The following is a 16,706-nucleotide window of genomic DNA, read 5'->3' as shown; positions in this document are numbered from 1 at the left end:
TCCTTACGCTCATTCCTCTACAACTGTATGGTTTTCCTTTCCTTGCCATGTCGCCTAGTTACAGATCCTCAAGGTGGAAAACTCTGTCACGAGTTATAATCATGATTATTATTATCACGTGCCAAGCACCGATGTCCCTCTCTGACAGCGATTGCAGTCAGCTACATGGAGGATCGGGGCAGTGCCACCGCTGCTTTGTTTGATACACCTGCCTTCTTTCTGCTCCTACCCTCTTGACCTTAGGCAGCACTTGAGCAGTGCTGTCCTGAGGAGACCCTTGCCTGCTGGTTCCTCTAGGTCTGCCAGGGTGATGTCTGCTCAGGACACACCACTGCTGCTTGCTGGGTGATGGTAACCTTCAGGTTCAAAGTTAGCCCTGAGCAGTAAATCATTGAATCAGTCAAACTGGGTATTAAACACCTTTTAAAAAAACAAAACAACAACAAAAACAAACAAACAAACAAAAAAAAAAACAAAACCACCTAAGTAGAGTGTCAGGTTCTTCTCACTTGTTTCTGGCCATGTGTTGGTTGTGGTATCTGAAGTGCAAAGAAGGGTTAGATTGAGCACTCTTGAATCAATGCTGGACAGCTTCCAGAAAAGAAGAATGTGGACACCTGTGGAGGAGGCACTCACATTCCCTTGTTTACCCACTGCTGGTTTTCATGACATTTTACTTTTCCCCATTTTAACAGGGAGATGCATGGGTTTTTCCATTTTTTTGCTCCTTGTCCCTGCAAGTGCATGTATGGGGAGGTGTAGAATGGGGTTTACTTGCATGTTGGATACTTCGGCATTAAAATATTAGTGTCATTAAAATATTAGTAACATCTCATTGCTTGAAAGACTAGGGAAAAATCTATGTGGGGACATTTCCTCAGGCTGAAGTTCTGGACGGAAGCAGAAGTGTTTTGGAAAGTTCACAGATGTGTTTGAATATTGGTAGGAATTTCTCTAACACGCTTCCGGAGTACAGCCGTCAGAAGTAGCATGCCTGCTAGGTCGTCAGCAGTGCTATTCGTGGAGGTGCTGGACATCTTGGTGCTGGACATCTACGTGAAGTTCCATGCACAAGAGGTGGGTGGGAGAGAGTGGTCTGCGTAAGTCCATGCTGCTTCCGTTGTGGTGTTATTGATCCATCAGCCAGTTCCCTGTCTGGGGCCATGGTTCGGACCTGACAGGTTGCAGCAAACGGGCTTCTGTCTTCTGTGTCAGAGGGAGACTGTCCCTTCATTCTCTCTGGTGACAGGATTGCAGCGGGAGGAGTTGCTCTCCTGAGATACTAGCACCTGCAGGAGCATGTGCTTGCTGGAGCAGCAGGCCTTGCCCCTTCCTTTAACATACTTGCTCCCACGTCTTTTGGGGATGAAGAAACACGGTACTGTGGCATGACAAAACTAACACAGCGGTGGGGATCTTTAGGTAATGAGTTCAATTCTCGTGTCTTTTTCAGATTTTTGGTGTCCAGGCCCAGCTCTCTGCTTCAGCTGCCATAGCACATGCTGGACTGCTGTGCATGGGCCACGCTTCTTCAGGCATGTTGGTTTTAGGCGTATCTCTTACTGCTGTGTCTCCCTGTTGTCACCTGAAGGGCGAGGAACGTGGGCAGCAGACAGGGAAGTGTACAGCTGTGTTCCACAGGGGCAATGAAAGAACATTTATGTTTGTGACTTTGTATTGTTTTGCCACAGGTATTGTTATTTTTTTGTTTGTTTGTTTGAAATAGACCTTGTTCGTGGCTTCTGTCATTCTGACAAAGAGAAACAAGCAGCTGGGGAGTAAGGATGCAGGCGTCTTAGGCGATCTTTCTGCTGTAATTTTGCCTCTTCATTTTTTAGCAGGGGTTGATAAAAGGTGTTGACATGGTTTGGGAGGAAAGAAGAGTTTAGCTTCATATCAATCTCTGCCTCTGGGGAAAAATGATGCAGCACCTTACTGATCTTCAGGTGGGGTCTGTCCTTGTTCTGATGCAGCTGGCATGTGACTTCAGAGATTTTGGGCTTCGGAAACAGAAACGGCCTGAGGCAGAGCTTTTAGGTGCTATCTGCAGACTGCTGAGTGATGGCTTTTGAAGTGGACAAACTGAATGATAAGCTGTGAATGACATTCAGGGAAATGCTCTCTCTCTCTCCTGGTGGATCTTTTTCTCTTGTTCTGAACCTGGGGAAACAGTCTGCATGAGGTAATGGGTGGGTGTTGCCGAATAATTGAGCCTGCAACACCTGAATGGCTTTGGTGCTGGTGAGCCTGCAGTGCTATTTGTGCTGAGCATGTGCTGCTGTTTGATACCTCACTGCTAACTCTGTCCTGTACCTTTCACCCTTCAGGTCCTGTGGAATTCCTGTCTTCGAGTGGACTTCTAGATCTCTTTGGCTGTTCTGTCCCTTCTGGAGGCTCCCCATCTCTTCAGATGAGATTTGATCCCAGTTAGAAATAGGGGCAGGTGGTAGTCTGACTCGCATCCCTCTGTAGCTTGGCCCTGTATCTCCCAGGGTTTTAGCTATTAGAATAGAGAAGATTTTAGCAAGGAACCAAGAGGAGCTGGTAGTGGCGCCAGTTAATGGTTGAAATTCTCAGACCCTGGCTCCTTTTTCTCCTTGTAAAGAAGGGCAGGGTGGATCAGAGCACTTGGATCACAAGGAGTGCTATGTGGTCAGCTCTCCGAGATCCTGGATGTGGCTCAGTGTGGGAGGGCGTGCTGACCAAATAGCAACGTGGCTTTCCCAGGAATGCCTAAGTTTCTATAAACAGACACTGGAGCCTGAAATTAACTTTTTTCTACCCATTTCAACTGATGCTCCCTTCTCAGCCATACACCAAGGGCAGCTCCCCCTTCTCCCTCACAGAAGCAGTTGGCTTTTGGGTTATGTTCTGTGGAAGCTGCATAAAAGTTTAAATGAATGCAGTGTTTTTGCTGGGAGCGGCTGCCCTATGGCACCCTCAGCACTTGCCCTGCAGGATTCCCCGGGGCTGGCTATGTTAGGTCCTTGACCAAAGTATTATATCTTGACTGAGGATTCCAGCAGCAGCTGAGGTAGCTGTCAGAGATGAAACCTCTCTTCTGCTTTACACTCTCTTGTCTGCTGCTGCTGTTTTGCTGCATTGTGTTTCTTTCCCATTAAACTGGGGGAAGGTGCATTCAAGACTGAGAGGCCCTGAGTGACTTGCACAGAGAAGTAGTCTTCATCATACGGCATTGCATCATATTAAACAGCATGAGATGATGCCACAGAAGCAGAAGCTTGATGAGGAAGGGAGTTTGCTTTGCTTCCGGAAGACCTTTAGTTGTGTAAGTGCCATTTGAAAAAAAAAAAAAAACAAACAAAACATTATCTGCTACGTCAGTGGGAGAGTAAAAAAGAGCCCAAGTCCTATCTTATCTTGTCACGAGGCCTGGATTACAATTTTTCCTTTCACAACTTGGGTCTTTCCTGCTTCTTAAAGAAAGAGAGGTGACTGACCTGTGGTTTGCAAACATTTATGCATGTCGATTTCTTGACTATCCGGATTTCAACAGGCTCTTTTGGTTTTGTGGTCAGTGGTATGGAAGAAGCATATTCTGGACAGCAACCCACACAAAAGTATACTGGGTAGGAACTGGCAGTTTCTGCTTTACACAGCTCTTCAGTTGGGTATGTTCAATTCTGCTGTAGCCCCTTGTATGGAAAGGCAGCTGGGACTTGTGTCGGTAGCAAAAGATTGGGAAGCGGATGCGCAGTAGGAGTCACAGGGCATGAGGAGGGGGTGGCTGTCTGCTCTCTGCAGATTGCGATATGTGAATTGTAGGTCAGAAAGTTTAGCTGCTCCTGTGAAATGTCATGGGTATAGCGTGGGAGGCACCTGTAGTTAGAAAAGGAGGGAGCACTGCAGGGCAGAGCTTTGACATGCAGACAAGAGTAGAGGAAGAGGCTGTGTTGCCCAGGGCTATGGAATAGGTACCTCCTCAAAGGTGTTCCCTGGGTCAGTGGAGATCCAGGTTAATTATGGTGGCAGAACTGTCAGAGGGGCATCTGGCATCGGTCTTGTATGTACTGAGCATGGTTCAAAGTTCCCCTCTCTCATACACGTAACAGCAACGTAGCGAGAAGGAGAGGCCTTCTGTTCCCCTTCGTAAGGGCTTTCCTACTGCAACAAGAGGCACATTGTTCAGATCCAGCAAACTGTGCAACTTCCCCCTCCTCCCACCTGTCAGGTGTGCCCTTCTGCCACTACCAGTTACATTCTGCATCTTTGCACTGGTTTACGCTACAGGGCAGCTAGTGTGGGCTATGTGGAATCCTGATCTAGTCTCATCTATTACTGAACAGCATGGATGCTGCTGTACTTGGCTTGTGTGTCTTGTCTGTAAGATTTCTGGAGAGACAACCTGTTGTGGTGGTTATCTGAGATGGAGGTTTCTAGAAGAACAGCAGCTGTAGTGTGCAGCCTTGCTTTGTTGACTTTTCACCAAGAACCTTGGCTTCCCCGATAATAATATTGGCAGGTCAGTTCTCATCGTTCATTTGGGGAATGTCAAAAGATTTGTTTCTGAGCTCTCGGTATCTGAAGCCATTTGAATTAGAATCAAGTATAATTAAAAAAAAAAAAACCCAAACAAACCCCCAAACCCATTTCTACTATTGTGTCTGGAGAAGAACATCTGGAAAATGTGAAGTTCTACAGGCTTAAATGTATCTGTCAGATAATAAGTCAGTGTGTACAGCAGGACTGACTTGTTAGAACAATTGAAATATCAGTAACTTTCTTCCAAAGCATGGTAGTCTCTCTGGTTTTCTAGAGCATTCCTCATCTCCGCCTTCCTTGGTTGGTGTGTATGTTGAGGATTAGAGGTAGTGCTGTGCATTGTAAGCAAACGGTTCAAGACTGGTACTGCATCTCCCCAGCAGTTACACCACTCTTTCCTGCTCCCCTGCTTTTGGAGGCAGTGGAGGAGGGTCCATTAGAAATGGAGGGGTGGCCCTGGAGGGAATCGGGTTGGTGTGACCCTCAGAAGGCTTCTGACAGCGGTACTGTGTGGGTGGCTCAGAGTAGGGCTTCCACAAGGGCTTCACCTTTGGCATAGGTGAAGTGTTGGTTTTATTCATGCTTTAAAGCATTGAATTTATCTGATAGAGTTTCACAAACATTCCTTAAAGAGAGGTCTACAGCGGATAGCTAGATTATCCTATTTCTGTTCTCCAAGCTGATCTGGGGTGGCGGTGGTGTGTGTGTGAAAGATTCATTCCCAGGGCCAAATGACTGTGGGCCCTGTTAAAAGTAACTCTTTTGGGAGTGGAAAGGTAAAGTAACTCCAATGGCATGTCGACAAACAAAATGAGCTCTCTTCGCTGAGAGCAGGTGAAGTCCTTGTTTTTATTTTTATTCCCCCCCAAGCCTTTTCTTTGGAAAGGTACAATGCATCAGAACAGAGGAGCATCTGGCCTAGGTCAGTCCAAATTTGCCAGGCAGCCCCAGGCCAGTCAGTGACAAGTGCTAAGGGAAAGACAGTAAAAAAGGAGTGTATCCTTCTAACTCTCCGAAGTCTTGGCTTGGGAACTTGCTGAGATTGTCTTGAAATCATAGTGTAAGAAAAGCCTGTTGTATTGGTGTTTATCAATGTGTAAACGTCAATATTGTGATTGCTATAGGTTTTGCCCATTTGGCCAAACTGGCGGGCAGCTGGCCCTGGGGTTTCTGGGGACTCCTGCCTGTGCTGGGCCTCTTAAAAATTCATATCACTTTTCTTTTCCTCCATTCCTGATTTGAGCATTTGGTAACAAAGCGGAGTTGGCAGTTCGGTGTGTTTGTGTGCGAGTAGTGTGGGTTTTCTGTTGACTTGTTCTTTTGAACTGGATGAATGCCATCTGTTCCTGATGCCTTGTGGAAGAAATTAGTTGAAATAAATTGATTATGATCTTCCACTGATAACGCTTCAGATTTTTGCCATGTGAAGAGGTTCTGTTGATGTGGAAACCTCCCATAAATACCATGCCGTGAATGCTGGTGCAAGACTTCATTTACTTCTCCCTCTTTCTCGAATGTTCTCCTTCCACAGTGATAATCTTCTGGCCCTACAGAGTTTCTGGCAGGCTTCCTGATTTTGCTGTGTTTGAAGAGTTTTGACTTAGTTTGTAAAGTTGTTCCCCAGCCTTTTGTGGCCTAATTATGGTTTTACTTTAGCTAGGTCCAGCTTGCTGTCTTTTTTTTTCTTTGCTTGAAAGAGTAATGTCCAGGTTTTGAGTTGGGTGGTGGTTGGGTTTTTTTTTTTTGGTGGGGCATTGTGTGGGTTTTTTTAATTTTTTTTATTTTTTACTTAACTGTGGTTCCTTTATTCTGTTCTAAAGTCTTTTGCTAGTATTCTCTAGGCTGACACCAAGCCTCTAATGCAGTGTCTTTACAGTCTAAATGCCACTTAAAAACATTTTTATTTCTTTGGCTTTTCTTTTTAATTTCCTTTTAACAAGCGTCTTCCCTTTTAGGCAGCTCCCTCTTGTGAGTTAAATATTGCCATAGTGCTTTGGAGGGTGGGTTGGTTTTTTTTTTTTCTTTTTTTTTGGTCACTGCTGCAAGGAAGCTGCATTTGAGTGCAGGGCAGAGCTGTTCTGTAATATTGATTGTGGTCACACTGTGCTGCTCTAGGTCTAAATCACAAATTGTGCTGCCTCTTATAGGTTTTCCTTGGAAAAGCGTATTTATGGAATCCAAAAATGCAGTCTCTGCATTATCCCTGTCATGACACTTATTTAGCCTGCAAGGGCATTGTCGAAATTTCTCACTGTTGTATTTTTTTCTGCCTTTGCAGCATCTGTCTCTTTCTATCTTTTAACACTTTAATTGACCTTCTGGGTTTGGTGGTCTCCTCTGTCAATATTTGTGCTTACTTATGGAATTTTATAGGTCTTCTGTATTCCTGTTGCTGACTCTCAGTTTTCTTTAAGGTGGAGACCCACTCCTCCATCGATCGTTCACTTACAATTTTTATGCTGATACCACACTGATTATCTTCCTTCTGCAGACTCTTAGTATACGAACAGCTAAACTTAAATTAGACATTCCATTTTCCATTTCAAGACTTTGGATAGTTTTATACCATCTTATTAGCCACTTGCTCTTGGTTTTGTTGCCTGTTCTTGTATATGCTTGAATGGTGAATGTGATGATGTTGTTGGGACTGGTCCTCGACAAAATTCAGGTAGGAAATACATTCCTTCTATCCTTTATTAGCCTTTAAAGAATGTAATTTAAACAGTGCACTGTGCTGTAGTTGTTGACTTCCCTGGTATTCTGTTTAAAAACTACCCCAAAGACTTCTTAAAATAAAATGCCTGGTTCCTGAGGAGAGATTCTTGGATATCAGGACAGTGTTGTGTGTTTTGGGTGTGGGGATGCTGAATGATGTGCTGAATTTTGGGAACTAGAGCCTATCTATATAGGTCTTGGAGAGCGTTCTGCCTGTACAAAGGTTGGAGATGGTAATTTGTATGCTGGTGCAAGGGGACTGCACTGTGAACCCTAATGACTGATGGTCTCTGTAAGGAGGGCATCACAGACTGTTGCAGAACCAACCTTGTTTTTCCATGGCTTTTTTCCCAGCCCTGACATGAGAGGTGCGGAGAAGAGAGAAAAGTTATTTTTCCCTTGCTAAGGCATCTTTAAATTGTCTGGCTATCTGGTTACAGTGTTGTCTGTTGGGCTGACGGTGATGTGGGCACTGGCCTGCTGAGAACCAGACTAAAAATCTCTTTGTGAAAGGTAAAGTAAAATACTCATCGTGTTGCTGAGAGCTTGTATTTGTTGCTAAAAACGGTATGAATAATCCAGGGTTTGTGAGTATCCTCCAGGAAATCTTCAGTTTTAGTGAAGTCAATCCTCATTTTCACAGGATTAACATCATCAGTTGCTCTGAAATATAAAGTATAGCTCCTATTGCTGGGATTTTTTTTCCCTTCTACCACCTAGTTCTTCGCAAAGGCTTAATAAACTCCTACTGGATAGAAGTGGTGCCTATCTTGGGAGGTGAAAAGAGAGGTTTTCGAACCATTTACAGTTAGAAAAATTGTTCAGGTCTTTTGAAAAGTCAATAGCAGTATCCGAGAAAGCTGATTAAGTCTGTGTTCTGTTGGGTAAGCAATGACCGTAGGACTTCTCAGTAAAGGATTTCTGAACAATTTGCAAAACAGATTTTCAAGACCTTCTCTGCTAGATACATCAGATCCTTTTTCAGGAAGGAGGAGCTAGAGGGAGATCTGGAAAGAGTGAATCTTGGCTGTAGTCCTGGAGAAACTTAAGTTGGAGGCCATAATAAAGCATGGATCTCTTCTCCTTTCCGCTCTTGTTTTGCTGCAGCTCGGCAGCTCATGGGACCAGCATGTGATTGCAGAGAGCAGGAAGACAAGAAACACCTACCATAGGAATCCATCCCAGTTCTTCCAAGAATGAAGCGGTGATAAGGCAAAGGAGCAATTTCCAGGAAGGTGTTTATAGACCTTATTTAGTAAAGGGTGTAGGGGCACATGTGAGACCTGATACGTAAGAGCTGCTAGGAGTCTTCCCTTGAATGGAAAGAAGAAAAGTTGAGTGTCTTTTCCTCAAAGCTTGAACCTTTGGGAATGCTAGGGAGATAGGAGTGAAGCCCAGTGTGGCTGTGTCCTGGGCTGAGCGGGCACTCTGGAGCCACAGGCCTGCACTTTGGCCACAAGCAGGGCAAAATAAACGTGCAGCAGAGACAAGTGGGTTTCTGCCCTCTGGGAGTGATCTCTGTGAGCATCTGTTCATTGCCGTTGCCTTTTCTGTGCAGCTGCAGGCTTGTTTCCCTTGTGCAGAGAAGGGAGAGGCGTGCAACTTAATGAAGATCAGAGCTTGAAGCCTCTAAGGCAGCTGATCACTGTGCTCGCCGGCAGGCAGTGAGTCTCTGGTGCCGGCAGGCAGTGCAGGGGAGGAGCGCGGACTTGGCTGACTGTGACGAGATGCTGGGGGTAGGCCATGTCTGAACAAAGCAGAGCTCTGGCAAGTTTAGTCCTGCGTGAGAAGCTGCCTGTGATGTGTGGGTGCTAGGAAGGTTTAACCTTCCTAATGGTCTCTTAAGTTTCCTCTTAAGCTCTTTCAGTCCTTGACTTGCTGTCTGGGACAGCACAACTTGTGTCTATCTTCAGTGCATTTAACAGACACCCAAATATTCTCGTTCCCGACAGTGCCCTGAACCAGTGAGGCACATCTGTAATCTTTTGGTGACTCTTCCCACTGGCTGCCTGCGATGTCCCAGCACCAGCAATGAACTCAGCACAGACGCCTGTTGCTGATCCTGCCTGACCCAGGCTATTCGAGGTCCCAGTGAAGGGCGCTGTTTGATGCAGGAGAAGTTTAGCCAGACATGGTTGAAAGGTACTTGTTTGTAAGCTAAATAGGGTGTCGGGAGTCTAGCAGATAGCTCTGTTTGAAACATAAGCATTCTTCTTGTCTCAAAAATCCACTAGCTAGATGGAGGAGGAGGGAGTTTGTGGAGAGTTTTCTGGGTCTGGATGTCACAAGCTGATTTTTATCCCAACTACCAGATACGGCACTTGAAATGTAATTTTATTCTGTGATCTTGATCCTGGTCAGTGAGTGAGTGTTCCAAAAGAGAGATGACAGAGGAAGCATGCAGAAAGCACAAGGAGTTTTTGCTAGAAGGCAGCCCAGGCAACGTGTCTGAGCTTGTGCCTGGATTACAGGGCTCCTGGGTCGTTCTGTTCTGTATGCTGACATGCTTGGATGTGCTTTATGGGCAGCATAGTCTTCCCCTTTCTTAGTCTTTGCTTTCCAAACCTATAGAGTGATAGACCCTTCCCAGGGACTATGAAGACATCAAGCACTGCAGAATCCTTCTGTATGGCAGCAGTTGGCTAGTGGTGTGGTCTTGCTGCTGTTCAGTCATCGGTGAGGCATAAGCAGTATCCTCTCCAGCCCATTATCCTGGGACAAGGGGTCATCGTGGTGCTAATTGATTGCTATTGATCTAATGTTTCCTATAAGGAAATGGTAAATGCAGTGGGCTTAATTTGACTGTATCCTCATTTCCATGTTTTGCGTGCTCCTACCTCCTCTCTTAGTGTGATGAGGGCAGTGGCTCTATAGAGGCTGTATTGGGGTAGCATGAATAATGGTGGGTGGGATTTTTTTTTTAATGCTGCTAGTCTATATTGTCTCAGCACTGTGGTACTGTTAGCGCTTTCCTATGTCCAGGCAAATGGTACAGCCTGCAAAAGACATTGGAAATACCTTGTTTCAAGCAAAGATGAGAGTGGCAACTGGCATGTCTCTTTCTTGGGTGCCTTCTCAGTCCTTCCATCTGTTGGAGGCTCTTGTGTGTGCCTTGTCACTGTCCACAGCAGCAAACGTAGGCTTAAATCGGGAAATAGCAAAAATGAGGGCATTGCTAAACAAAAAAATTGCTTTTGCCCTAAACAGGGGTGAGTGTGCAGAGCCTTGAGAGCAACCAAGGGCTGAGCTTGAGCATGGCTCTTTCTGATGTCTGAGCGGGCAAGTTCTGGGAAGGGCTGGGGGAACAGGTAAATAAACAGTGCTTGGGAACCAAACTGTGATTGAAACACAGCCACAAACAGTGAAACACAAAGCAGGGGAAAAAAGTAGACTCCTCTTGCATTTAGAATACTCACAAATGTGCTGAGTGCATTTTGGCACCCACTTCATGAAAAGTGTACTCCTAAGCACCAATGCGGCTGTTTCTTCTCCCTCCCATTTGAGGGCGGCACTGAAGGTCTGTGCCACTGTCAGTCCCGCTTATCACTGTGGCAAAGCCTGTGCTGCTGCAGCTCCTTGTCGCTGTCCTGGAGAAATAGCTGTGGAATTAAAAGCCATAATGTCCTCACTAAAGTGTGTTGCTACTGCAGGACCTCCTCAGCTGGACGTGTGAGACTCTTGGCACAGTATAGGCCAGAGCTGCAGAGGTTTCTTCTTGCAGCCCTTTGGAGCCAAGCATTTTATCCAGCAGCAGTTGCCAAGCCCATCACACAACCTCAGTGTTTAGGATATGTACCGTAGCACCTCCTTCACTCTCAACCTTTATGTTTTTCAGGTTCTCCTTGTGGTCATAGGGTGAGCCTTGTCTTGGGAGGCGGCTCATTAGGAAACACCATCATAAAGTGTCTGAGCCAGATTAGGAGTGGGAGGTTTCTGCCTGTACCCTTGTGCTTGTCTGGCTGGAAAATAACTTGGTTCAACTCATTGGACCAGCAAAGAATTGTGGTGGGTTTTGATGGTCTTGTTTTCTGACATTTTTAATGAGCAAAACTGGATTACCAGGTGATTAGGCCAGCACCAGAGTAGGTGCAAGATAAGGAGGGGTGTGTGTGGACAGGAACTCACAGGCATGGGGGAGGACAGGGGAAGCAAGACCTCCATTTCAATGGAGGCAGGTATTGATTCTGTTTGATTTTGTTGTAGAACCTTGCCTTGAATATCCTGACAGTTGTAAGTGCAGTGGGGGGGGGACCTCTCTTACGGCCTAATTGCAATGGGTAGCTGGCTTTTATCTCTTGGTTGGATGGTAAAGAAGATTTTCACCTTGGTTGTGAAATTGGATTAGGCTCAGCTGAGCCCTTACTGGGCATCAGGGGGCTGAGCTGTGGGGTGGTGGTAGTGTTGTGGTTCCATGTCACACCTCTGTATGTCCCCTCTCTCTCCTGCTCAGCTCGGGATCGCTGTGGGCTTTTTGGTCCCTCCAGTTCTGGTTCCCAATGTGGAGGATGTGGAGAAGCTGGCCTACCACATCAGCATCATGTTCTTCATGACTGCAGGCGTGGCAACAGCCCTGTTCATCCTGGTTGTCATAGGTAAGGAGATGGGAGCAGGCACACGAAACCAGGTAGGACTGAGAAGATCAGCCTGTGTGTGGGGGGGGGCCTGCGTGCTAGGAAGTGGGCTGGGGAGGTCATCTGGGGATGTGTCCTAGCATGCAGCTCACAGGGTCATGCAATACCGTATCTTGCTGCTTCAAGCCGTTGGTGAACAGCACATCTGGAAGGGAGGGCAAGAGGTTGTGAGTGAGCCTGCCAAACTGTTCATTTCATCCTTTGATTGCCTGCGTAATAAAACCCTGGCATGAGTAAGTCCTTTAAAAGTCAACAGAAATCTTCCAAGGTTCACAGTCATCTTGCCTGCAGACAGGGTGCTGGGCCTTGGGTTATGTCTCAGACCTGACTGCCTCTTAAGGGTGGGGAGAAAGAGGCAGGTTATATGTCATCACAGGAACAAATTGTTCCGAGTAGTAAAAAAGTAACCAGTTATGAGTGGAGAGAAGGAAGCATTAAGGGCAGTAGCAGGACACCAGAGGTGCAATTCCTCTGCTTAACGTGTGAAGCACAAGACAGATCTTTAGCATGAAAGATTGTCATGTTCACTGGGGAGCAGAGCTTGTCTGCTGAACTCCATGTAATTTTTTTTAATAGGCTCCTCTTGCCAGCTTATTCATGTTGTCTGTTCAGGTGGTTGAATCAGAGGTACACTTTAAACAGTCTGGGGTAGGGAATAGATAAGGTACAAAAATGCCTGTCTAGCGCACAATACAGCATTATCGCCTGTGACCTGGGTTTCTGGATGCTACTTTAACGCTAGTTAGGGACAGCAGATGGCTTGGGCAGCCTGAGAAATGCCAGGGCTGAAATAAAACCTGGGATAGGTCATTGCTCCCCAGGCACTGGGCACTGCAGGGCACCGGGCCACCTTTGCCAGCTGGCTTTTCCCATTCTACTTCTGCATTTGTAACTGCACGCAACACTTCTGCAGCTGGCAGGCCATCATCCTGGAGACAAAGGCAGTATTAGCCAGGCATAGACCACGATGGCCTTTCTGCTAAAGAGAAATACTTTTCCATGTTCCTGAGAACTCTTGTGTTGCTGCCAGACACTGCCTACGCAAAAAGCTAATTGAAGATAAGTGTTTCCCCAGTCACAGGAGTTATGTTGGAGAGACCCTGTTCTTCCCTGTTCCTGGATAAGCTCATGAATGGAGATCAAAGCTTGAGGACAATGGTGTGTTTTGTACACTTGGTTTTAGATAGTCCCTCTGCTGTCCCTTAAATGGCTCTACTCACAGTGTGTGCTCAGGCTCCCTGATTGCACCATCACAAACAGGTGTACTTTGTGTTTGGTTTCAGTCTTCAAGGAGAAGCCCCTGCACCCTCCAAGCCGAGCTCAAGCCTTGATCCAATCAAGACCACCAGAGGAGTATTCCTACGTGCAATCAATCCTCCGTCTGCTCCGCAATGCCAACTTTTTGCTGCTCATGGTCACTTACGGTAAGGTCTGGCCTTTCTTCTTTGCAGTTTTCACTGCTAGACATATTTAGCTTCTCCCTCCCTCTTCGTGCTGTGCTGGGACAGTAACTGGCCTGAGTTGTTTTAGGGGAGCATAGGGCTAGCTGTGCTGCCACAGACCAGGAGTCCTTCTAGCTCCAGCAGCAGTTACAAGCAAATGCCTAGGGAAGAACAAAAGCGAGGCAAGCACACAGAGGACAGTGTGCCCCCACTACTGTTCTCCTAGTCTTTGACTGTTTTCTGTTCAGGGGATTTCCTTATCCTGTTATCTTTTTTTTTTCTAGTCAGTTAGTTACTTGCAATGAACTAATCTAAGTGCTTACCCAAGAAATAATATGGAGCTGTGTCTGAGTGCAAGTCACAGCACTGAGTGAAAGTCATTTCCCAAGGCAAGGGTACTGCTGCCAGGCATCCTAGTGGAGGTCATGTGGAGCACGCAGATGTGCGAACTGCATCAGCTTCCTTGGCAGTCCCCATGAAGCAAATGGAAGGAAAGATTGGAGGACTTTTTCTTTTGCCATCTGTCCTTGCACACTGGGTTTGCTACTTGCCTCTCTTCAGCAGTCTTGGTCTGTTTCTCTGAGGGTAGTGTGATGTGTTGAATCTGTTCCTGATGCTGAATTGTCATATGGAAAAGTGTTTTTCCCTTTAGCAGAAAGGCCATTGTGGTCTATGCCTGGCTACATAATAGGATGTACTGTAGCCAGCTAGTCTGCAGGGAGTTTGGTCCTCGCTTCCTACCAGCTTGCTGTGGAAGCTCCTCAGGGGGAAAGTTAAGTAGTGCTGCAAGTTCTGCCAGCAGTTCTACCTAAAGGACCTGGTGGATGAGTAGCCAGGTTGGAGAGAGTGAGATGGTGGTTTTGTACCTGCTGAGGGTGCTAATGGTCTTTGGAGTTGTTGAAATATCTTCTCTTTTTTCAGTGCAGTGGTGTTCTAGAAATTCCCCTCTCAGATCACCCTTAAGCTCTGCTGGTTTGCATTGCAGCTGCTGGATTGGTTTGGTGGTTTGTTCTTTTTTTTTTTTTTCATAGTACACGATGTCCTCTCAGAAAGTGGAGATAGAAAAAACTGCCAGGCAGACTGTGTCTAAAAGTTGGATTGTGTCATCTGCTCAGTTTGCACTTACCCTTCAGGGAAAAGAAAGGGGAAATCATTTGTTCTAATAGGCATAAGCAAGTCCTAAAGGAGAGAGGAGGGATCTCAGTACGAAGAGCAGGTTTAGAATCTGACCTTCCTGGGAAAATTCCCTTCTGGCAGTCACAAACAGCGTGGAAAGGCTGTTCAGTGGCTCACAATTCAGTCTGTCTTTCTGATGGTCTGTGCATTTATTCTGTGCGTCAGCCTCACGTCAATCTCCGGCTTGACTTGAGATGGTGACTGTTACTCAGAGAGGGAACTATACAGTGAAACTTTTTTTTTTTAACTAGTCTGGCTTTAAAAAGGGGGTAGTTTTTCCTAGTCAAGTCAAAAGTTTTATGTTGCCCAAGATTTAAGACATCTGCAGCAATATGAGTGCAACTGAGTCATCCTACCTAGCTAGCACATACCTGCATCCTCTCTTAGGTTTTGTATTAGCATAGTGACTGTCAGGGGGGAGAAAGGGAAACCTGCTCCTTGTTCATCTCCCCTGGCTGTAGAAAGAATGAGGGCCCTTAGGCCTCCTATGCCAGGTCAGAACAGGTCTGCAGACGTCTAAGGTCTTGGTGTTACCAGCAGCTGCCAACTCCTCTCCTGTGGTAAGACTTACAGTGCTGGAAACATTGGTGGCACTGTGGCTATGCTAGTGCTAGTGAACTGTTTTTCAGGAAAACCCTCAGACAGCCTTTTCCCAAAGGCTGCTGACGTTGTTTCTGTAAAGCTGAGGCATAGCATGGTGTGGGCATTAAGGAACTCTGAATTTATTGGGTTGGGCTTTGCGCTGGAGAGCATGTTGCTAGTGGGAGGCAGTAGGCGGGAACAGGGTGGGAAAGGCTGGTAAAGTGGGAGTGATGAGACAGCCCCAGAGAATCAGCATTTGAAAAGGTGAAGGGGCAGTGAGGAGGATACAGGGCAGTGAGATCTGCATAAGGAGCCGTTATCCTGGAGGATAATGAGCATGAAGAGAGACCAATAGCCTGGCATATAGGCAATAGGCTGCTTAGCTGTAGAAGTCTTGGGTTCTAGTCTAAGGCTGTAGGCAATAAACTTCCTCTTTGGAGGAAGTTCCTTTTGGAGCCGTAGGCAATAAACTTCCCCTTTCTAGCCTCTGTAAAATAGAGGAGGCACCGTGATGTCTCAAAAATGTTCATCTACAGCACATTACAAGCAAACCACGGCAACTAGCTAATGAATCAGGTGGGACTGGACCTTCAGATGTCCTGCTCCCAGCTACTAGTTCTGGTTTTCCTCATCTGCATGGGCAAATGGGCACTGGCCCATTGGAAACAACCCTTGCCTGTTTTCTGAGCATTCAAACAGCTGTAACTCACAGAGAAACTTCACGGAGCAACCGAGACATGTGAAATGCCTACAACTTTTGCCAGCCCTCACAAATGCAAATTCAGCACATTGTCTTAATTCTTAGAATATTTTGCCTGACTCTGGTGCCAAGTGTTGCTGCCAACTCTACATTGCTTTCTGCCCAGCTTGGGAGCAGGGGCCCTTCTCTCTCTTGGAAATAGCATGTATCATAGAGCTGCTGTGAAGCTGGCGTACTGACAGCATCAACTACCAGAGCAGCGTCTGGCTGTCCCCAAAAGGCTGCTGTCCCCTTGGCTGGGCGAGAATTAGAGGTACACAAATGACTGGTCTATGTTTATGCCCAGCTTTGAAGTGAAGCAGTAGTGGGTAGAGGGACGGTGCTGATCTGCCATGCTCCCGTGTCCTGGCACTGCAGTTTGTGGTGTCTCCCAGTGAGCAGGGTGCTCCAGAGGTGGAGATAAGATAAAGCTGAATTAGGCTCTTGTGGGATGTTTTTGCCATAGCGAAGTGTTGCAAAGAGCCGGCTTTCAAGGCTGGAGGGCGCCTCCTTGCTGTGGAACCTCCAATTGTTCTTCCCCCCTCCCTGCCTGCTGGCCCTGAAGGAGTTTCCAGCCTCTCTGAGTAACTCTTGGAAAGGACTGGGTGGATTCCTCCTGCCTAAAGAGCATGTCACACAGCTTACTAGCCTCTCCTGTACTCCCGACACATGCGTTTGGAGCAGGGAGCGTTGGCACAGGCAATTGGCTTATTTGGGATCACTTGCATAAGATTCTTCATCTGTTCTCTGTGCCATGAAGATACACTTGATGTTGTCAGAGACGGCATGTGAAAGAAGTGTGATGTCCCCTCCAGCTGACAATCTTGTGGCTTCTCAGAGTGCTTCATGAGCTGTGGAGAGCAATGGCTATCTGATGTCCCAGTGGAGGACAGGGCTAGGTGCAGGATTGCTAAGTGC

The 16,706-nt window shown here is 46.5% G+C and overlaps 1 protein-coding gene across 4 annotated transcripts in view; it reads left to right on the top strand.

Moving 5' to 3' along the window:
- The window catches only part of FLVCR2 (FLVCR choline and putative heme transporter 2), a 40,378-nt gene that overhangs the window by 2,650 nt on the left and 21,022 nt on the right, over positions 1–16,706 (top strand). For 2 of the 4 annotated variants that reach the window (XR_010070706.1, XM_063332117.1), the window contains exons 2-3: positions 11,669–11,810; positions 13,133–13,273. Coding sequence is in view for 1 of the 4 variants with exons in the window: in XM_063332117.1 (XP_063188187.1) it covers positions 11,669–11,810; positions 13,133–13,273 (283 nt within the window). In the remaining 3 variants the exon portion in view is untranslated. Of the gene's footprint in view, positions 1–1,651; positions 1,692–11,053; positions 11,224–11,668; positions 11,811–13,132; positions 13,274–16,706 lie in introns of those variants that run through there. The other 2 variants (XR_010070708.1, XR_010070707.1) reach the window with 2 other exon arrangements.

Source organism: Chroicocephalus ridibundus, chromosome 4 (genome assembly GCF_963924245.1).
Source record: "Chroicocephalus ridibundus chromosome 4, bChrRid1.1, whole genome shotgun sequence".
Taxonomy (NCBI): domain Eukaryota; kingdom Metazoa; phylum Chordata; class Aves; order Charadriiformes; family Laridae; genus Chroicocephalus; species Chroicocephalus ridibundus.
The sequence above is the reverse complement of the archived record's forward strand: the minus strand, read 5'-3'. Positions and strand labels throughout refer to the sequence as shown.